The sequence below is a fragment of the Pongo abelii genome, chromosome 10, assembly GCF_028885655.2.
Source record: "Pongo abelii isolate AG06213 chromosome 10, NHGRI_mPonAbe1-v2.0_pri, whole genome shotgun sequence".
Lineage (NCBI taxonomy): Eukaryota > Metazoa > Chordata > Mammalia > Primates > Hominidae > Pongo > Pongo abelii.
Window position 1 is genome coordinate 98,349,022 of NC_071995.2, and position 23,110 is coordinate 98,372,131.

At 37.1% G+C, this 23,110-nt stretch overlaps 1 protein-coding gene across 5 annotated transcripts in view; it reads right to left on the reverse strand.

The window, feature by feature from the left end:
* Positions 1-23,110, reverse strand: part of ANKS1B (ankyrin repeat and sterile alpha motif domain containing 1B) — a 1,278,065-nt gene that overhangs the window by 1,056,815 nt on the left and 198,140 nt on the right. For all 5 annotated transcript variants that reach the window (XM_024256170.3, XM_024256168.3, XM_024256167.3 and 2 more), the window contains exon 4: positions 22,764-23,060. In XM_024256170.3, coding sequence (XP_024111938.1) covers positions 22,764-23,060 — 297 coding nt within the window. The remainder of the gene's footprint in view (positions 1-22,763; positions 23,061-23,110) is intronic.

The window sequence follows — 23,110 nt, forward strand, 5'->3', positions numbered from 1 at the left end:
AGCAGGGAGAGGAGGATAGGGAGAGGTTGGTGAATGACTACAAAATGACAGCTATATAGGAAGAAGAAGTTCTAGTATTCTTTAGTAGGGTGATGACAGATAACGATAATTGATTATATATTTTCAAATACCGGAAGAGAGGATTTTTGAATGTTCCCAACACAAATAAATAGCAAGTGTTTGAGGTGATAGATATGCTAATTACCCTATCATTACATACTATATTTCATGTATCGAAATATCACTGTACCCCTAAATAAATTAAAAAGCAAAAAAAAATTTAATGTGGCTTAAGAAACCCAGATGATCTTTTCTCCCTGCTTTCCTCTCTGTCTCATCCTTTGCCCATCACAACCCTCTTCCAAACCTCATACCCTATGCTCCAGGCATACTGCACTCTTTCTTTTTTTTTTTTTTTTTTTGAGACGGAGTCTCCCTCTGTCACCCAGGCTGGAGTGCAGTGGCATGATCTCAGCTCACTGCAAGCTCCGCCTCCAGGGTTCACGCCATTCTCCTGTCTCAGCCTCCCTAGAAGCTGGGACTACAGGCTCCCGCCACCACGCCCAGCTAATTTTTTTGTATTTTTAGTAGAGACAGGGTTTCACCATGTTAGCCAGGATGGTCTCGATCTCCTGACCTCGTGATCCGCCCGTCTTGGCCTCCCAAAGTGCTGGGATTACAGGCGTGAGCCACTGTGCCCGGCCCCTGAACACTTTCATAATCATTTCATATTGCTTTCTTCCACAGGGGATCTCCAAGGCTGGTCTCTCTGCCTGGCAGGATCTAACTCCTAGCACTCTTAATCTAGCCATCTAGATATACCACTAGTTAATTTTCAGCATGAATAAGAACCACCTGGAGAAACTGTTTTAAAAACATATTTCTGGGCCCCATCCCCAGAGTTTCTGATTCAATCACCTGAGACTAGGCCTTAGAATTTCCATTTCCACAAATTCCTCTGTGATTCTGTAGGTCTAAAGAGTATGCTTTAAGAACCATGAACATGTACTATATCTCGAATCTTAGCTTAAAATAATTGCATTTATAAAGACATCCCTGACCCCTGAAGTTTAGTGTTTCTCCTGGATGTTCCACATCAATCTATATTTTCCTTATCACAACACTCATATACCACATTATAATTTTATGTAATTGTCTAGTTCCCATAATAAACTGTAAGTTCAGTGGAAATGTAGGCCACATCTATTTTTTCACCATTGTATCCCCAGTGCCTAGCAAAGTACTTTGAAAATATAGATGTTTAGGAATTCTTTTGAGGGCAAAAAGTGGAGGGAGGGAAGAACACAGGATGAAAAACTAGGACAATTTGTGAGTTAGTGCAGGATAAGATTGATTCTGCCTTGAGGAAGCTCGAGGAAGATTCCAAACATGATGCTTTTTGAGCTACACAAATGTTAGTTGTCTCTTTTTTTTTTTTTTCATTCTTTTTCTTCCTCTCTCAAGAATCTAACAAGTATCAGTAGGTCGTGTGTGTGTGTGTGTGTGTGTGTGTCTGTGTCTGTGTGTGTTTTCAATTGAATAGTGTCAAGGTAGCAATTTTGTTGCCCTATAATAAATGTGATCTCTAATGTGGGATTCTAATCTCAACCTGAAATAGAAATATCACTATAAAATAACATACAATGTAAAAACTCTTTTTTTTCTTTTTTTCTTTTTTGAGATGGAGTCTTGCTCTCTCACCCAGGCTGGAGTGCTGTGGCATGATCTCAGCTCACTGCAACCTCCATCTCCCGGGTGCAAGTGATTCTCCTGCCTCAGCTTCCCAAGTAGCTGAGATTAAGGCATGTGCCACCACACCCAGCTAATTTTTGTGTGTTTAGTAGAGAGGGGGTTTCACCATGTTGACCAGGCTGGTCTTGAACTCCTGACCTCAAATGATCCGCCCACGTCAGCCTCCCAAAGTGCTGGGATCACAGGCATGAGCCACTGCACCTGGCCAAAACTCTTTAATAAAAGTCTATTATATAATTAACCCAATCTGAAGTAGATAAGTACATTATTAAGCAGGCCTGAGGAACACTGAATATCAATGTGATCTGACTGTATCTTCAAGATGGAATGATTGAAATGCCCTTGAATTATAATCTGACTGGCATGATATGTAGATACTGAAAAAAATGAAAACGAAAAAATAATTTATAAATATACAGCACAATTTTGAAGGAAATGAGAAACTGGAAACTGATTTAGCTCTTAAGAAAATATTTCAATGTGGGGCATGAACACTGGAAACTGATTTAGCTCTTAAGAAAATATTTCAATGTGGGGCATGAACATTTTATTTTTTCCCTTCCTTAAAAATATTTCTTGAAATAATCTAATTTTGCTCATTCTCATGCTGTTTTTCAACCAGATTTCTGATTACTAATTTGATTCCCTTACACTTTTCACAAAATTTTGGACTTGATTTCAGAAAAATCCTTCCTGATATAGCATACTTCAGTTCATTCTGAAAACAAACCAAAGAATATTTTAATTCAGGATTGCGAGGGGAAAGAAATAGAATTCCCCACAGCCTGAGGGAAAGGGGAGGACAGAAAATATGAACCCCAGGGGGTTAGCTTTGGAACAGGTATTTGTTCCAGGGAGTCTGTCAACCCATGCTAGACTAGTGCCTGGACTTTAACCAGCCACTCAAGGTATGAGTGGCAGTGGGGCAGAAGACAGTCTGAAGTCTAAGCAAGCTGAAAGCTTAAATGAGGGACCCCTGCAAAACTCTAAAACTTCTAAAGAACATCCTCAGTGAAAATTAAAACAACAACAACAATACATTGCACAGAAGGGGAAAGGATGTCTAACTAGGTCTTAGTTGTAGATACAGTGAAAAAAGTAAATCCCCCTAAGAATGCCTAACCACAATTCTACACTCATATGGTAAGTTTAAGGCAAAATTGTACAATGTCTATGAACTCAGATCCTCATCCAAAATGTAGAATAAACTGGTCCTGGGTTTCTAGTAATACAGGCAGATATAAATGCTTAGAAAAAAGCAGATATAAATCCCCTCTGTAAAAGTACACTTTCAACTCAGGCCTCCAAATATTCCAGCAGATGAAGCTCTAAGAAATACAAACTCAAAATTATAAATTACTGAATGTGAAAGGAAACATCCCACCATGAACAAGGATTAGTAAATAAAAATACAAAAGAATAAAACTCACAAAAATTTCACCTATTGAAATGGTCAGCTATAGAATATAATACATATGTGATAAATAAGATGAAAGAACTAGAACAAAAGAATAATTATCAAAATTGACCAGATGTGAAAATGAATCAAATATCATTCTAGAAATAGAAAATATAATATTTAAAATCAATGGCTTCATAACATATAAATAGCTACTGAAGGGGTATTAAACTGGATGATAGATTTTTTTAAGTACATAATTGATAGGGTTTGGCTATGTCCCCACCCAAATCTCATCTTGAATTTTAGTTCCCATAATCTTCATGTGTCATGGGAGGGACCTGCTGGGAGGTAATTTACTCATGGGGGCAGTTACCCTCATGCTGTTCTCATGATAGTGAGTGAGTTCTCACAAAATCTAATGGTTTTATAAGGAGCTTTTCCCCCTTTGGCTCGGCACTTCCTCTTGACTGCCACCACGTAAGATGTGACTTTGCTCCTCCTTCACCTTCCACCATGATTGTGAAGCCTCCCCAGCCATGTGAAACTGTGAGTCAATTAAACCTCTTTCCTTTATAAATTACAACCTCAGGTATGTCTTTATGAGGAGACATACTAATAGGAGGCTTAATTAGGAGAACAGACTAATACAATAATGCAATAAAAAGAATAAGAGATGAAGGACAGAGCAAAATTGCAGAATACAAGCCTACACCATTTGTCTTCCCCACTGGAACACCGAATGTTAACAACTATCTGCACACAGAAGAGCACTGTCACAAGAACCGAAAATCAGGTGAATAATCACAGTATCTGGTTTTAACTTCCTACTGCTGAAATAGACACTGAGGAGGGTGGAAGAGAAAGTCTTGAATCACGGGCGCTGCCCCTCTCCCATTCCATGGCGGTGGCCGTGCTGCACAGATAGAAAATCTGTGCATTTTAGGAAGGGAGAGAGCAGTGACTGAGGAACTTTACACTGAACTCAGTGCTGCTTTGTCAGAGCGGACAATAAAGCTGTGTGGGGTTCAGCCAGTGCCCACACATTGAGGGGACATTTGGACCAGCCCAGCCAGAAGGGAATCACCCATGGAATGTGAGTCTCTCAACAAGCCTCACCACTGCACTGCAGGCTAAGTGCTCTGGGATCCTCAGTAAACTTGAAAGGCAGTCTAGGACACAAGGACTGCAATTCCTAGGCAAATCCTAGTGCTAGATTGGGCTTAGAACCAGTACACAAGATTGGCGCATGACCTAGGGAGACACCAGCAGATATAGCTAAGGAAGTGCCTATGCCATCCCTCCACCAACCCCAGGCAGTGCAAGTGCAATTCGTAACAACAAAAGTAACTTTTCCCTTCTATTTAAGGAGACGAGAGTGAAGAGTAAAGAGGACTTTGTCTTGCATCTTAGATGCCAGCTCAGCCATAGTGGGACAGGGCACTGGGCAGAGTTGTGAAGCCCTAAATCCTGGACATTTCTAGGTGTACCTTGGGCCAAAAGAGAACCCACTGCCTTGAAGGAAAGAACCCAGTCCTGGCAGGATTCATCACCTGCTGACTAAAGAGCCCTTGGAGCCTAAATAAGCAGCAGCAATAACCAGGGAGTACACCACGGGCCTTGTGGTCTGAGAAATGCTGGCTTCAAGGGTCATCCAGCACAGCCCCAGCTGTGGTGGCTATGGTGAACAACTTCTTCTGTTTGAAAACAGCAGAGGGAAAAGTAAAAGGGCCTTTGCCTTGCACCTAAGGTACCACTTTGGCCATAGTAGGAAAAAACAAGCAGGCACATGGGGTCTCTGAGTCCAGGCCTAGGCTCTTGGACAACATTTCTGAATCTGTCCTGGAACAGAGGGGAGCCTACTGCCCTATAGGGTGAGTCTGAGGCCTGGCAGGACTCACCATAAGCTGACAAAAGAGCCCTTGAGCTTTAAGTAAACATTGGCAGTGACCTAGAAGAACCCTCGTGGACCAGAAGTGGCGGTGGCCACAGGGAGAGGCTCCTCTGCCTGTGGAAAAGGGAAGAAAGAGTAAGAAAGACTTTGTAATGAAGTGTGAGTGCCAACTTAGCTGCAGTAAATTAGAACATCAGGTAAACTGCAAAGGTTTTTGACTCTAATCCTTGGCTTCCAGACAGCTACTCTGGACATGCCCAGGGTCTGGGGGAACTCACTGCCCTGAAGATTAGGATACAGTGCTGACCTGGCTTCAGGTCTGGCCCAATGCAATCCCAGTGGTGGTTTCCAAAGGGGTGTTTGCATCACCAAACCCCCAGGTACAGGTAGCTCAGCACAGAAAGACAGACTCTGTTTCTTTGAGAGAAAGGAGAAAGAAGAGTCTCTGCCTAGTAATACATAGAATTCTTCCAGATCTTATCCAAGACCACCAAGGCAGTACCTCTATGAGTCTGCAAAAACCACAGTGTTAGTGGGTTTGGGGCCCAAGTCCCTTCAAATGCCTGGAAAGTCTTCCTAAGAAGGACAGATACAAACAGGCCCAGACTGTGAAGACTACAGTCAATATCTAACTCTTCAATGCCCAAACACTGATGAATATCTATAAGCATCAAGACCATCCAAGAAAACATGACCTCACCAAATGAACTACATAAGGCACCAGGGACAAGTCCTGGAAAAAAAATAGATATATGATCTTTCAGATAGAGAATTTAAAATAGCTGTTTTGAGGAAACTCAAAGAAATTCAAGATAACACAGAGAAGGAATTCAGAATTCTATCAGGTAAATTTAACAAAGAGATTGAAATAATTAAAAAGAATCAAGCAAAAGTTCTAGAGTTGAAAATTGCAATTGATGTAATGAAGAATGCATTAGAGTCTCTTAAGAGCAGAATTAGTCAAGAAGAAAAAATTAATGAGCTTGAAGACAGGTATTTGAAAACACACTGAGAATCTACGGCCATACCACCCCAAACGTGCCCAATCTCATCTGAAAACACACTGAGAAGACAAAATAAAAAAAAGAATAAAAAGCAATGAAACCTGCTTTCAAGATCTAGACAAGAGTCTCAAGAGAGCAAATCTAAAAGTTACTGGCCTTAAAGAGGAGGTTGAGAAATAGGGGTAGAAGGTTTATTCAAAGGGATAATATTGGAGAACTTCCCAAACCTAGAGAAAGATATTAACATTCAGAGACAAGAAAATTATAGAGCACCAAGCAGATTTAACCCAAAGAAGGCTACTTTAAGGCATTTCAGAATCAAACTCCCAAAGGTCAAAGATAAATAAATAATCCTAAAGGCAGTAAGAGAAAATAAACAAATAACATACAATGCAGCTCCAATATATCTGGCAGCAGACTTTTCAATGGAAATCTTACAGGTCAGGAGAGAGTGGCATGACATATTTAAAGTGCTGAAGGAAGAAAACTTTTACCCTAAAATGGTATATCTGACAAAAATATCCTTCAAGCATGAAAGAGAAATAAAGACCTTCCTGGACGAGCAAAATCTGAGGGATTTCATCAACACCAGACCTGTCTTACAAGAAACGCTAAAGGGAGTTCTTCAATCTGAAAGAAAAGGACATTAATAAGCAATAAGAAATCATTTGAAGGTGCAAAACTCACTGGCGATAGCCCACAGAAAACCCAGAATAACACTGTAATTATGGTGTGAAAACTACTTTTATCTTAATTAGAAACATTAAACAATGAACCAAAAAATAATAATGACTACAACAAATTTTCAAGACACAGAGAATGAAATAAGACATAAAGAGAAACAACAAAAAGTTAAAAAGTTGGGTGACAAAGTTAAACTGTATAGTTTTTATTAGTTTTCTTTTTGTGTGTTTGTTTGTTTATGCAATCAGTGTTGTCATCAGTTTAAAGTAATGGGTTATAAGGTAGTATTTGCAAGCCTCATGGTAGCTTCAAATAAAAAAACATATAATGGGTACACAAAAAAATTAAAAAGCATGAAATTAAAGCCTACTGCCAGAGAAAATCACCTTCACTAAAAGGAAGACAGGAAGAAAGGAAAAAAGGAAGAGCAGATTGCCAAAAAAAGAGAGAGAGAAAAAAAATAACAAAATGACAGGAGTAAGTCCTTACTTATCAACAATAACATTAAATGTATATGGAGTAAACTCTCCAATCAAAAGACATAGAGTGGCTGAATAGATAAAAAACAAAACCCAATGATCTGATGCCTACAGGAAGCACATGTTACCTATAACGATAAAAACAGATTAAAAATAAATGGATGTAAAAAGATATTCCATGTCAACAGAAACCAAAAAACCACAGGAGTAGCTATACTTATATTAGGCAAAATAGATTTTAAGACAAAAATTGCAGGAAAAGACAAAGAAGGTCATTATATAATGACAAAGGGGTCAATTCAGCAAGAGGATATTACAATTGTAAATATATATGCACCAAACAATGGAGTACCCAGATATATAAAGCAAATATTATTAGTGCTAAAGGGAAAGATAGACCTAAATACAATAATAGCTGGAGACTTCACCTCACCACTTTCAGCATTGGATAGATCTTCCAGACAGAAAATCAACAAATAAACATTGGTCTTAATCTGCACTTTAGAAAAAATGGAACATTTTATCTGATGGCTGCAAAATACACATTCTTCTCCTCAGCACATGGATCATTCTCAAGGACAGACCACATGTTAGGTCACAAAACAAATTTTTAAACATTTTTTAAAAATGAAAAAATATCAAGCATCATCCCTGACCACAATGGAATAAAACTAGAAATCAATAACAAGAGAAATTTTGGAAACTATACAAACAGATGAAAATTAAACAATATGCTCCTGAATAAGTGGGTCAATGAAGAAATTAGAAAGAAAATTTAAAAATTCCTTGAAATAAGATCATGGAAACACAGCATACCAAAACCTATGGGACACAGCAAAAGCAGTACTAAGAGGAAACTTTATAGCCATCAGTGCCTACATCAAAAAGGAAGAAAAACTTAAAATAAATAATCTAATGCTGCATCTTAAAGAATTTAAAAAGCAAGAGCAAGCTGAATGCAAAATTAAGAGAAAAAAGAAATAATAAGAATCAGAGCAGACATAAATGAATTTGAAATGAATAAAAAAAAGACAACAGATCAATAAAACAAAAAGTTGTTGTTTTGAAAAGAAAAACACAATTGACAAACCTTTAGCCAGGCTAAGACAAGAGAGAAGACCCAAATAAATGAAATCAGAAATGAAAAAGGAGACATTACAACTAATATCACAGAAATTCAAAGGATCATGAGTGGCTGATATGAACAATTACATACCAATAAATTGAAAAATCTAGAAGAAATGGATAAATTCCTAGATACATACAACCTACTAAAATTGAACCATTAAGAATTCCAAAGCCCAAACAGACCAATAACAAGTAACAAGATCGAAGCCATAATAAAAAGTCTCCCAGTAAAGAAAAGTGCAGGACCAATGACTTTGCTGACGAATTCTACCAAACATTTAAAAAAACTAATACCAATCCTATTCAAACTGTTCTGAAAAATAGAGGAAGATGGAATACTTACAAACCCATTCTACAAGGCTAGTATTAATCTGATACTAAACCCCAAGACACAACAAAAAAAGACAACTATAGGCCAATATCTGATTACTATTGATGTAAAAATCCTCAACAAAACTCCAACAAACCAAATTCAACAACAAAGTAGGATTTATCCCTGTGATGCAAGGATGGTTCAACATATGCAAATCAATCAATGTGCTACCCTGTATCAACAGAATGAAGGACAAAAAACATGATCATTTCAACTAATGCTGAAAACATATTTGATGAAGTCCAACATCCCTTCCTGATTTTAAAAAAATAGTCAAAACACCTCAATGTAATAAAATCCATATATGACAGACTCATGGCTAGTATCATATGAATGGGGGAAAACCGAAAGCCTTTCCTCTAAGACCTGGAATATAACGAGAATACCCACTTTCACCACTGTTACTCCAGATAGAACTGGAAGTCCTAGCTAGAGCAATTAAACAAGAGAAAGACATAAAGGGCATCCAAATTGGAAAGGAAGAAGTCAAATTATCCTTGTTTGCAGATAATACAATCTTATATTTGGAAAAACCTAAAGACTCCACTGAAAGACTATTAGAACTGATAAACAAATGTAGCAACATTGGAGGATACAAAATCAATATACAAAAATCAGCAGCATTTCTATATGCCAACAGTAAACAATGTGAAAAAGAAAATTTTAAAAATCCCATTTACAGTAGCCACATATAAAACTAAATACCTACGAATTAACCAAAGAAGTGAAAAATCTCTACAATGAAAACTGTAAAATACTGATGAAAGAAATTGAAGAGGACACCAAAAATGGAAAGATATTCCATGCTCATGAATTGGAATAATCAATATTGTTAAAATGTCCATACTAACCAAAGCAATCTACAGATTCAACGCAATACCTACCAACATACCAATGACATTTTTCACAGAAATGGAAAACCAATCCCAAAATTTATACAGAATCACCAAATACCCAGAATAGCCAAAGCAAACCTGAGCAAAAAGAATAAAACTGAAGGAATAACATTACCTGACTTCAAATTATACTACAAAGCTATAATAACCAAATCAGAATGGTACTGGCATAAAATCAGACACATAGACCAATGGAACAAAATAGAAAACCTAGAAACAAATCTACACACCTACAGTGAACTCATTTTTGACAAAAGAGCCAAGAACATAGACTGGTGAAAAGACAGTCTTCAATAAATGGTGCTGGTAAAACTAAATATGCATATGCAGAACAATGAAACTAGACTCCTATCTCTCACAATATACAAAAATCAAATCAAAATGGATTAAAGATTTGACTCTAAGACTTCAAACTCTGAAACTACTATCAAAAAACTTTGAGAAAAATCTCCAGGATATTGGTCTCGGCAAAGATTTCTTGAGTAATATCCCACAAGCACAACCAACCAAAGCAAAAATGGACAAATGGGATCATATCAAGTTAAAAAGCTTCTGCACAGCAAAAGAAACAATCAACAAAGTGAAGAGACAACCCACAGAATAGGAGAAAATATTTGCAAACTATTCATCTGACAAGAGAATAATAACCAGAATATATAAGGAACAAAAAAACTTTATAGGAAAACATCTAATAATCCAATTAAAATATTGGCAAAACATTTGAATAGACATTTCTCAAAAGAAGACACACAAATGGCAAACAGGTATATGAAAGGGTGCTCAGCATCACTGATCATCAGAGAAATGCAAATCAAAACTACAATGAAATGTCACCTCACCCCAGTTAAAATGGCTTTTATCCAAATGTCAAGCAATAACAAATGCTGGTGAGGATGTGAAAACAAGGGAATCCTCATATACTGTAGGTGGGAATGTGAATTAGTACAACCACTATGAAGAACAGTTTGGAGGTTCCTCAAGAAACTAAAAATAGAGCTACCAAATGATCCAGCAATCCCACTGCTGGATATCTACCCCAAAGAAAGGAAATCAGTATTTTGAAGAGATATTTACAATCTCATGTTTGTTGTGGCACTCTTCACAATAGCCAAGATTTGGAAGCAACCTAAGCGTCCATCAACAGATGAAAGGATAAAGAAAATGTGGTACATACACACACACACACACACACACACACACACACACACACACACACATTTTCTTGGAGTACTATACAGCCACAAAAAAAGAATAAGATTCTGTCCTTTGCAACAACATGGATGGAACTGGAGATCATTATATTAAGTGAAATAAGCCAGGCTTAGAAAGACAGACATCACATGTTCTCAGTTATTTGTGAGATGTAAAAATCAGAACAATTGAACTCATAGGGATAAAGAAGGGTGGTTACCAGAGGCTGGGAAGGGTAGTGGGGGCACAGGGGTTAGAGGGAGGTGGGGATGGTTAAAGCGTAAAAAAAATAGAAAGAATGAATAATACCTAGTATTTGATAGCACAACAGGGGCACTATAATCAATAATAATTCAATTGTACATTTAAAAATAAAATAATATAATTGTAACACAAAAGATAAATGCTTGAGGGTATGGATACTCAATTTTCCATGATGTGATTATTGTACATCGCATACATGTACCAAAATATCTCATGAACCCCATAAGTATATATACCTACTATGTACCCACAAAAATTTTACATTTAAAATTTTTTAAATGATTACAGAAACAAATAAGCAAAGAAGGTAAAAAAGAAATAAGAGATGGAAAATATGAAAGACAGAATAAAATAAGAGGATTCAACATATGTCTAACCAGTTTTAGAAGAAGAAGACAGAGGTAAATAATAGTCAGTGGCTAAGAACTTTACATAATTGATAAGACACTAAGTTCCAGGACCAGTAAGCAAGATAAACAAAAAGAATACATCCTGGACATATCACAGTAAAACTACAAAACTACTAAGATAATAACTTTAAAACACCCTGAGCGAAAAAATTGCCTAAAAAGAAATAATAATTAGATCAACAGCTGACTTCTCAACAAAAATAATAAAGTCAGAAGAAAGTATAATACCTTCATGTGACAAGAGAAAAAAAAAACTATCAACCTAGCATTCTACATTCAGCCAAACTACCTTCTAAGAATGAGAGTAAAATAAAAACATTTTCAGACAGACTAAAAATGAGTGATTAAGACTCTTACTGAAAGAACTTCTATAGGATATAATTCAGAAAAGGAACTGAGATGCAAGAAGTAATGATAAATAAAGAGAACGGTTAATATGAGGCTAAATCTAAATAAATATTTAAAAATATGACAGTGTCTACTTTTGGCACTGATTTGGCTTCACAGATATTTTGATAAAGGATGATGCACACTGTAGACACTGAAAGGGTCCTACCTTATACACAGGGAATATATTCCAAGCACCCCAGTGGATGTCTAAAACCAAAGATAGTACTGAACCCGAATGCCATCAATCAGAATTCATTTCTGTTCATGTCTTCCATCCACAAATTAAAGGCCTTTTCCATCTTAACTAAGCACTTACCGTGCATTATAGCTGTAACTTCTGTAGTTTGAGGCGCAACAGCAAAACTAGTACAAATTTCTTTTTCTTTCTTCTCAACTTCAGATAGAGGATTCATTCTTACCACAGATCTTAGCAACCTCTGTGTACAAGTTTTTCTTTTCTTTAGTAAGTCAAGAACTTTCACCTTTTCAGAGGAGGCACTTTACAGCTTCTCTTTGGAATGTGCAAATTGTCAGCATCACTACTCTTGTGCTTTGGGGCCATTATTAAGTAAAATATGGGTGACTTGAACCCAAGAAGTGCAATACCAGAACAGTCGATCTAATAATCAAGAGGGCTACCAATAGGCAAGTAGTGTCTACAGCACAGAGATGCTGGACAAAGGGATGATTCATGTCCCAGGCAGGACAAAGTATGATGGTGAGAGATTTCATCATGCTACTCACAATGGCATGGAATTTAAAACTTGTAAGTTGTTTATTTCTATAATTTTCCTTTTAATGTTTTCAGACCATGGTTGACTGCAGGTATCTGAAACTGCAGAAAACTAAACATCAGATAAAGGTTGGGTGGGCGGCAGGGGTAGGGGGAACTATTATATTCTAGACAATGAAAATACATAATCTCCACCATAAATAAACAAACCGCTTTCTGGAAAAAGCAGATGTAGCAAACCTGGGTTCCAGTGGCAGCTTGGCTTTTAGTAGCTATATAACTTTGGGAAAATCACTTAATATCTCTGAAAATTAACATATCCTATGAGAAACATATTAAAAACCTAACAGATACATCCATGTTGTGTGGGAAAAATTAAAAATAAAATACAAATTTTAAAAACCTAATATGGTTATTGGGAAGGTTAAATAAGATAAACATACAACAAATAAGATTTTTTAAGTGTTTTATTAAACTATAAAGTAACGACAAGTATTATCAATAATATTTCTATTAAAAAAGCAATTAGAAAACCTATTTTTAAAAGTAACCTCAATTATGTTAATATTAATTACATACATGTATATCCTTTACATTATTCCAAGATAAAAATGCTATGTTAAGTAGAACTAATGTTTTCATGCAATAAGAAGACACAGAATTCTTCAATAAAAATAGAAAAGGTTAGTAGATGATAAACATATTTTTAGCCTGTAAAAATGAATCCGTTTTTACAAATTCAAGGTTGCTGTAATTAACTTCTTTGGTAAGAGAACATGAGAACTGTCAAATGGAATGGATTGGTCTCATAATTCTAAGGTAAACAGTGGTACCAAGAACTATTTACTGCTATCACAATGTTGTCACATAGTGTACAGAATTTAAATATGTCAAACCCAAGGACTTTTCAAAATGTAGATTATGTAATAATTTCCTTCTTTTCATCAGAGATTAGAAAAACTTAAGAATATTTTGCCAAGGTGTAAAGTAAGATTTAAAAAAAAAAAATCAAGTGCTCTGTGGCTTATCACACCCTAGACAGAGTCCGTGTCTAATTGTCTAATATTCTCACTCAAATGAGCACTATTCTGTACATCTCAGCATTCTGCCCCAAATCTACAACCCATAACTGGCCAGACCTTGAAAAATTCTATTCTTGTGAAATATTTAGTCCAAAACATTTTACAAGAAAGTAGAAAGTCTACAAAGAAACAACATTGAACAAGGTGAACCCAAAGGCTCCCATCCCTGGAGATTTCAGTCCTGCTTTTCTTATGGATCAAAATTCTCCATTTTATTTAAATTAACCATTTAAAAAAACCAAAATTTCCAAAATCAATAATCATGCAGTTTAGAACACAGTGACATTTCAAAACTTATCCAGTAACCACACATAAAGCACTCATAACATCTCAGCACCTTTTAGGGGAAAAAAAAGACAAACCTCTGAACACAGTGATGAAAACAGCTGAGCGAAAAGTACTGAAATGATACATATGTTAACATCAATAACTGAATTGTTGATGAAAGCAAAAGAAATTCTCTCATTGATTGGAAATGCCTATTAAAGTCAAGGCTTGGTAGCACCAAAGCTGAGAAAAACAAGATAAGTCACAAGAAAAAGGGAGAGAAGATGATGTTCATGTTTACAGCGCTGGGTTTCAGCTTCCCTTCTTTTTGGCGTTATATATTTCTGTGACTTCCACGGAAGCTCAGTTGTGCATTTAAAGGGATGTTTGTTATATTTTATCCAAAATTTCTAGATGTTTTAAAGTCGTTTTTAGGTTATCTATTCTACCAGAGTGCCAAAACAGCAGATGGAAAAGGGATGCAAAGATGTCAGAGCTTAGTTGCACTGGTTCCCCCTTCCAAATTTAGCACTCCAACCATAATTATCCTGAAGCCTGCAAAAGAGAATAATGAGATAAAGAAAGACCGAGTCTTGATTAAAGGAGAAAATAAAGATAACAATTATGATAAGCCATAATGATTGTGGTGACGATCAATAGAGAAAATAGCACAGATAGCATAAAACTGTGAGAAGCAAGACCCACAACTATTGTAACAACGGGTGAATAAAGATAACCTTACTGGAGATGAAGAAAAAACAACTAGAATGGTATTTAACTCAGAAGTAAAATTCCCTAGTACCCTGTTTGGTACTTAGCCACATGGGCACCTCTTGGAATTAAAAAAAAAAAAAAACTTAAAAGATAACAACTCAACTTAGCGTTTGACAACAAACATATGATGTCTGAACAAGTTGGAAGGCAGCAGTTCTTTTGCATTAGCTAGACCATATCTCGAGGAGTATGTTCAATTGTGGGTATCTAACTTTTAGGACCAATGACAGAATACAATGTGTCCAGCGAAGAGAGTGCCAAAGAATAAAGGACCTAGAAAAACATCGTGTGAAGAATAAAGGTTGTAAGAATGTTTAAACTGGGAGGAAAATGGCACAAGAGAAATATGACATGTCTTCAAATAATTCAGAATACCATTGTTGCTATTCAAAAGAAGAAATCTCCCTCTATTAAACTAGGGACTTCAAGTCTTGATCTTTACTCATTCTCTCTTCCTTCACTTCATATCAAAGGAAGCATCCTTCTTTTCATTAACATTAATTCTCCACTTGTGCTCTTTATTCTATCACTTTCTGCTTCTTCTTGAATTTTGATCATCTCTGCCTCTTGCATCTTCAAGGCAATCTTTCTCCATAAACATACACACCTTTCCACTATTCAAAAACAAAACAAACAACCAAAGAAACTTCCTGTGAACCTGCTTTCACTTCAAGCTTCTATCTGCTATCTTACTTTTCTTTATTCCACACTTTATGAAAAGTCATCTTCCCTCTTTTAGCCACAATTTTTGCCTAGTTTTGTTACTGCTATATCCTCTGGCACATAGTAGGCACTCAATAAATATATGATAAATGAATTGATTACATGAAATTGTGCTGTCTTGGCATTCCTCCTATAACTGCTTCTTTACAGACCTCTTTTTCCAGAAACTCCCTGAATATTCTTTAATCAGCCTCTTCTCTCTCCCTACATTCTGTTTCTTGTAAGCCCTTCTATCTCATGGCTTCATCTCTTACTCCTCTGAGGCTAGCCTCTTAGAAAGTTAGCCTCATTTAAGGAGCACATCCAAAGAGAGACCTCTCTGACCCTTCCGTCTCAATCACAGCATCCGGTTTGTTTCCATTACAGCAATCACTGCAATTTGTCATTTTTATGTTGTTTATGTGCTTATTTTCTGTCATCCCTACTAGTCTATAACTCCATGAGAGCAGGAAACAAATTTTCTTCCTCCTGGAGCATAGTGCCTGGTAGCATGGCATGAGAAGGCAGGAGGGGCTAGGGTATCCTCATAGGGAAGCCAGGGTTCAGTTAAAAGTGAAAGAAAGGGAGTTGCATGGGTAGTGAGTAAGGTAAGTAAAGGAAGGCCTCTCTATTAAGGTGACATTGGAGAAGACACCTGGGAAAGAAGGGGGAAGAAAGTCATGAGGGTTAGTAAGGCAGAGGCCTGGAGGTAGGAGTGTACATAATGTGTTCCAACAAGAACAACAAGGTCACTGTGGATGAAGCTAAGTGAAGAAGGGCAAAGAAGAGTAGGTGGTAGCTTTAGAGAGACAGTGAAACTAAGTAATATAAAACCCTATCAGACACTATAAGGACTCTGGCTTTTCCTCTGAGTGAAATGGAAAACCAATAGAAGTGTTTTTGAGTAGGAAAATGAAATTACCTGACTGAATGGGATCACTGGCTGTCTGCCTGAAAATAGACTGAAGGGAGTATGTTATGGACTGAATATCTGCATGCCCCAAAACTCACATGCTAAGGCCCTAACCTCCAGTGTGACTATATTTGGATATATGGCCTTTCTGGAAGTAGTTAAGGTTAAATTAGGTCATAAGGGTGTGGCCCTAATCCAATGGAACTGGTGTCCTTATAAGGGAAAGAGGAAACATCAGAGAACTCTCTCTCTATTCACGCACAGAAGAAAGGCCGTGTGAGGACATAACAAGACGGCAGCCATCTAACAAGCCGGGAAGAAAGCCCTCACTCAGGAATAGAATTGGCCAGAACTTGATCTTGGACTTTGTAGCCTCCAGAACTGTGAGAAAATAAATTTCTGTTGCTTCAGCCACTCAGCCTATAATATTTTGCGGTGGCAACCTAAGCAGACACTACAGAAGCCAAAAAAAAAAAAGGAGGAAAACTAGTCAGGAGGCAAGAGATGATTAGGTCTTGGACTATGGTGTTAATCTTGAAGATAATGTAAAGTAGTGAAATTCTGGATACAGTTTGAGCACAGAACCAATAGGATTTGCTGAAGAACTGAATGTAAAATCTGAAAGAAACTGTAAAATTCTGGGCCAAACAACTAGAAGGATGGCACTGCCTTTTGACAAAATGGGAAAGACTAGATGATATGCAAATTTTTGAAGAAAGGGGTACAGATGCTACATTTTCAGCTTTGGAAATGCTGAGTTTGAGAAGCCTATTAGTCATCCAATAGATATGTCCAGTAGGCAATTACATACACAAATTTAGAGTTAGGGTGGAGTCTGAGATGAAGAAATAGACTTGGTAATTGTCAGATAAAGACGATATTGGAACTCAAGAGATTGGATGAGGTCAATGAGGAAGCAGGTATAGACAGAGAAGAAAAGATGTTTGAGTACTAAGCCCTGGAACACTCTGATGCTTAGAGATCAAGAAGATGAGGTCAGTTAACTATGGAATAGGAACACGATAGATTACATTATTGGCCTCTCCTTTTATATGCTCTTTGCCGTATGACTTTGCAGTTCTTTCCACTTATATGAGTTGAGAATATTTCTCTACCTCTTTATTTGAGGCTTGGTTTTGTGACCTGATTTAGCCAATGGATGGCAACCAACATGATGCAAGCAGAGGTCCAAACTGTGCTTGCATGGTTGAGCTTACTCTCTTGTGCACAATCAATGCCCCCCTGCCTAGTCCCAGGAGGAAGATAATAGACACGTGGAGCAGAGATTCCCAGGCTAACTTACAGCATCAAACATACTTCCCCCAGCTTCTTCAAGAAGTCACCAGTGAACTAAATGAAAACCAAAAGACAGTCGTATCTCAGAGGTCAAAAGAAAACTGTGGTTCAAAGAAGAGACAGATATTGACTGTCAGTGCTGATGTCAGTGCTGATGATGAATCAAGTAAGAGGAGAAGCAGGAATTGACTGTTGGATCTAAAAGTATGTCAGCCATTAGACAACTAAACAAAGGCAAAAACAAGGACTTTTAAAAGAGTGAGGGAGTTAGAGTGGCCTCAAGAGAGAATGGAGGAAAGGAATTGGATACAATGAGTTAAAAACAAGCCTTTCTAACTACGTTGCTATAAAGGGGTCAGAGAAAGGGGATGGTAAGGAGAAGGAAATGTGAAATCAAGAGAGTTTTTAAAAGATGAGAAATATTACATCTTTGCATCCTTATGGAAATGGTACAGTTGAGAAAGAAAAAACTTATGGTATTAAAGACAGAAAATATTTGTCAGAGTTCCCACGTGGACAAGAAAGGATAGGATCCAGTGAACATGTAGAGAGGAATTAGCCTTAGATACTAACCTAAAACGTTCATTTAAAGCACCAGGAAGGAAAGGAGACACAGGTACATTGGCAGATGTGGTGGTGGAAATTTGTGATTGCTTGTGGTTTCCTCAGTGAAATAAAAGCAGTATCATGATCAGAGAGGGATGATAGAGAAGGAGGTGTTGAAGTTTTGGAAGAGAGATGTCGTGAAATTATCATCTAGGGAAATCAGAGAGCAAATGGATTATAATGGATAATTATCGCCTATGCACATATCTTATTTCTGGTGCCACTATAAGCCTTTGACAGCAAAAGCTGTATCTTACTTAGTTTTGCATCTTAACAGCTCTTAGCATGGAAACTTGTACTCTTTATTATTAACTTTCTGTAATTTTACTTTCATTTCCTTTAATAGTCACATAAAGTCTAACTGGCTTAAGGTTGTACTAGTTCTTTAACTCAAGTTTTGATGAGAGAAACGTATAAGAAACTCACACAATGAAAGCACTAGCATGATATGGCACTATCGTTACCTGGCTACCCAAAAGCAAGTTCAAAATCCATAAAAATAATTGCTAACTTCAAGAGAAAATTGCCCATTCAACCCTACTTTCTTAATATCTTACTTTGACTGATTCTCTTTATTAAAAAATATTTAAAGACTAAAGGTTTATAAGTAAAGATGATATGAAATTTGCCCAAAGTATTACTTACTATTTTAAATATGTATTATAATTTAAAATTACTCAGAGAGTAATGATGCAGAAAATAAACTTCTAGAGCAAATACTAACATCAATGCTGCATTTAAAAACATATGTAGATCGGGTGCAGCGGCTCAAATTTGTAATCCCAGCACTTTGGAAGACCAAGAAAGGAGGATCACTTGAGCCCAGGAGTTCGAGACCAACCTGGGCAACATAGTGAGACCTTTTCTCTACAAAAACTAAAAAAATTAGCCAAGCACATCAGCACATGCCTATAGTCCCACCTACTCAGGAGGCTGAAGCAGGAGGATCACTCGAGCTTGGGAGTTCTAGGCTGAAGTGAGCATGATTGCGCCACTGCACCCCAGCCTGGGTGGCAGAGTAAGACATTGCCTTTAAAAAAAAAAGTAAAATAAAATAAAATCACACGTAATTACTAGGAAAAGACAAGATCCTCAAAAGCCATCTATAAATTTTAAAGATTTATTCATAATAACTTGAATGTAATTGAAGTCTAAAAGTACAATACTATAATTTACCAAATGGGATTACTTTTAATACTAATTCCCAACAGGTTAGCTAGAGCAGTTTAGTGAATATTAAATCTACTGAAACAATTTAAGGCTACTAGCTACATTGTTCACTCTCAGCCAGTGAGAATATCAACAAACCTACTTGATATTAAAAAATTTTGCACTGAGTCTGATGGGAAAAACTTGGTAACAATTTGAGTAATAAAATTAAATATTCACCCCCCCCAAAAAAGGCAATGAGACAAAAAAAAAAAAAATGTTTTCTATGAACAAAGCAACAATAACAAAAGCAAAATATCAACTAAGGCTAAATATATTATGGAAGATTCATTTCATTGAGATATATTTTAGAAAGATGTTGTCAGTTCTACTTCCTAGAATTCTTACAATGAGTGTCAATAGAAGAGGTTATAGCAACACAAAAGTTGTCCACCTTACTCAGACATCACCCCTGATACTTCTGATTAGGTGTTCAAAGTGATCTAAGCATATTGTCTGCCTTTCCTCTGATACGTGAATAACAAATCTAAATGTGGTGAGGACCAAGTAGACAATCTAAAGGAATGACAATGGCAATGATATAAAATGGTAGAATGAGGTTGGAGCCTTGGAAAGCATTTACCCCACCTAAAAGCACTCAAATTCAATATTTTAAAATACTCTTTAGCCAAATAATGCACATATGCAAGCTAAAGGCCACCTAAAATTCAAAGTCGTGTTGGACTTTCAAAGGTCCTCTTCAAATGTCACTTCCATCAATGATTTCTCATGTTCTTCCTCTTAAAATCCATATTTTCCTCACCCGTAGATCCACAGCTCTTTGTTTTAGCATTTATTGTATGTCATGGATGGGAGTTATTCTTGCAAATTTTTTGTCTCCTCCACTAAGCATGGGGCAGAGATAGTTTTGATTTTTTATTCTCCAAAAGCACAAAATACAGTGTTTTGCAGAAAAAAAGGACACATCATACACATTTATAAAACTGAATTTAAACTCTTTCCCTTCTGGTCATGTCATCTAGTACAAAACATGAAAAGATCTTGGTCAGGGATACCAAGAAGCTTACTGACCTCAGTCAGAGTGAAAGTCCTTGGTCATATTGCAGTCTGTGCAGTCAAGTTTAAAAATATTACAGAAGTGTGAAAGCAGTACATCCAGATTAGAGAAATTCAACATTTATACAATAAACATCTAGTTTATCATTAAACAACTTTTAGGAAAATAACTTTGTGAGTCACCTACAATAGTAAGCATACCTACTTATTTTCAATACCCCTTTGAGGAGAGAGACTGTTTTTCCTTAATATGACTGTTGGAAAAAATTCTTATGCTTTTTTGAGAGGCTGCCAAAGTTGAATAAATAAGAAATTGAGAAAAGATATTACAAATATCTAAACTACTAAATAATGCAGGCAAAGCTCTAAAGCAAGCTCTGATTCAGGGTGCTAGCCTTAAAACTGAGATTGGAAGGCTTGAGATTTTTCTAAATTCAATAAAGAAAACTCTGGAAATACAGGATTCAATCTCTGAACAATTCCTAGGAAAAATAACCCCATCTGTGAGCATGCATTCCACCTGGAGTGTGTAAATTATTTGCAAAATTTGCCACATTTAGTCCCTCTGGGTATTCATACCCATTTACAATTCACACCCTCTTCTAATACAGAGGTAGACTCTATTTTCCAACTCCTTGAATATGGGTTGCTTTAATGACTTGCTTCAGCCAAGCAAACATGGCAGAAGTGAAGGTGTGCTAGTTCCAAGCCTAGGCCTCAAGAAGCCTTGTACAATTCTGTTCTCTCTCTCAGAACCATGCATGCCACGTGAATGAGCCCTGGCTGACCTGCTGAATCATAACAGAGAAGTGGCAGTCTCACCTATCACCCTAGACAACAGCCAGCCAGCCTCTGAAACAGAAACACATAACTCATTTGCAGTTGATTTCACACACAAGAGAACACAGCCAAGACCAGAAGAACCATCAGTTGAGCTTAGACTAAACTGCCAATCACAGAATTATGAGCTAAATAAAGAGTTATTGTGTTAAGCTATTAAGTTTTGGGATAGTTTGTTTCACATCAACGGCTTACTAATAAGGGGAGAAGGTCACAATGTGACAGTAAGCAAAAAAGTCTCTGGAAGATAAGAATGCTGCCATTAACTTGGAAGCCAAGAAATAACCATGAAAGGAGGAAAAGGCAAAAAAAAAAAAAAAAAAAAAAAAAAAAAAAAAAAGACTAACCCTGGAGTTGGGGCTAACTTAAGACAAGATATCCAAAGTAGGTTGTGGCCAGGCCCAGTAGCCCACACCTATAATCCCAGAACTTGGGGATGCCAAGGTGGAAGGATTGCTTGAGCACAGGAGTTCAAGACCAGCCTGAGCAACAGAGCAAGACCTCATCTCTACAAAAAATACAAAACTTAGCTGGGCATGGTGGTGTGTACCTGCGGTCCCACCACCTACTGGAGAGGCTGAGGCAGGAGGACCACTTGAGCCCAGGAGGTGGAGGCTGCAGTGAGCTGAGATCACGCCACCCACCACTGCACTCTAGCCTGGGCAACAGAGCAAGACTCTGTCTCAAAAATAATAATAATAATAAAATATATTAAATTAAATTAAATTAAACTTTTTAAAGTAGGTTGCCCATTCCTTGTGGAGAAACAAAACCTATCCACATCCTATTCTTCCTACAAAACTCACCTCAAATCACACCTTTTCCATTTTTTTTTTCTGATTGCCCTTTGGCGTAGTGATCATTCCTTCATTAGTTATGTATAAACAGTACATTATAGTGGAAAGAGGCCTGGACTTTAATCAGTAAGTCTAAATTCACATCCCGGTTTTATCAACTATGTGTCCTTAGACAAATTTCTTAAATTTTGGAATCTGATTCCTCATCTCTTAACTGAAATTTAATAGTTCTCAATCCCACAGGACAGTTGTGAGAATTGAATTCTAAATGTGTCAACATGCTAAACACAAAGTACATACCCAACAATGTTAAAGTGAATTTTGTTCCATCCATTCATTAAACTCTGACTGGATTCCTACTGTATGTTAGGCTGTGTGCTAGATACTGGGACAAAGGAAACAATTACTAATGATACCACACACAACTGCCATCTACTAACTTCTCATGTGTATAGCCCTCAAATTAGAATGAGGTTAGAGATTATGCCTTGTAGCTCTTCATATTTCCCAAAAGTAGATGGTATAGTACCTTGAATTTAGTAGTTACAAAAATACTTGTGAACAATTTGATTAAAATATTTCTACATACAGGTTTTCACATTTGAATCCCAAAGCCAAGCAACAGCATCATCACTTTTAAAGCATAGCTAAAAGCACACTCACTTGACAGCTCACATCCATTCCTGCCTCCAGCAGCACCTGCACGACTGCTTTGTGGCCATTGCGCGCAGCAAGGTGAAGTGGCGTGTGCTTGCGAGTGTTGCAGCTCATTAAGTTAGGATGTGCACTGATGATCATTTTTACCACTCTAAGCCGCCCGTAGAGTGCTGCCAAGTCCAAGGGTGTTTCCAGCTTGCTATTCCTAATTGTCGGGTCAGTGAGCTCTTCTAGGAGAACAGCAACTACTTCTGAGTGTCCATATTGAGCTGCACAGTGTAGGGCAGTTTCATTTTCATTGTTCTGTTTAAGACAAAGATTTTTAAAAAGGCACATTTTCAGAAATTCAATTT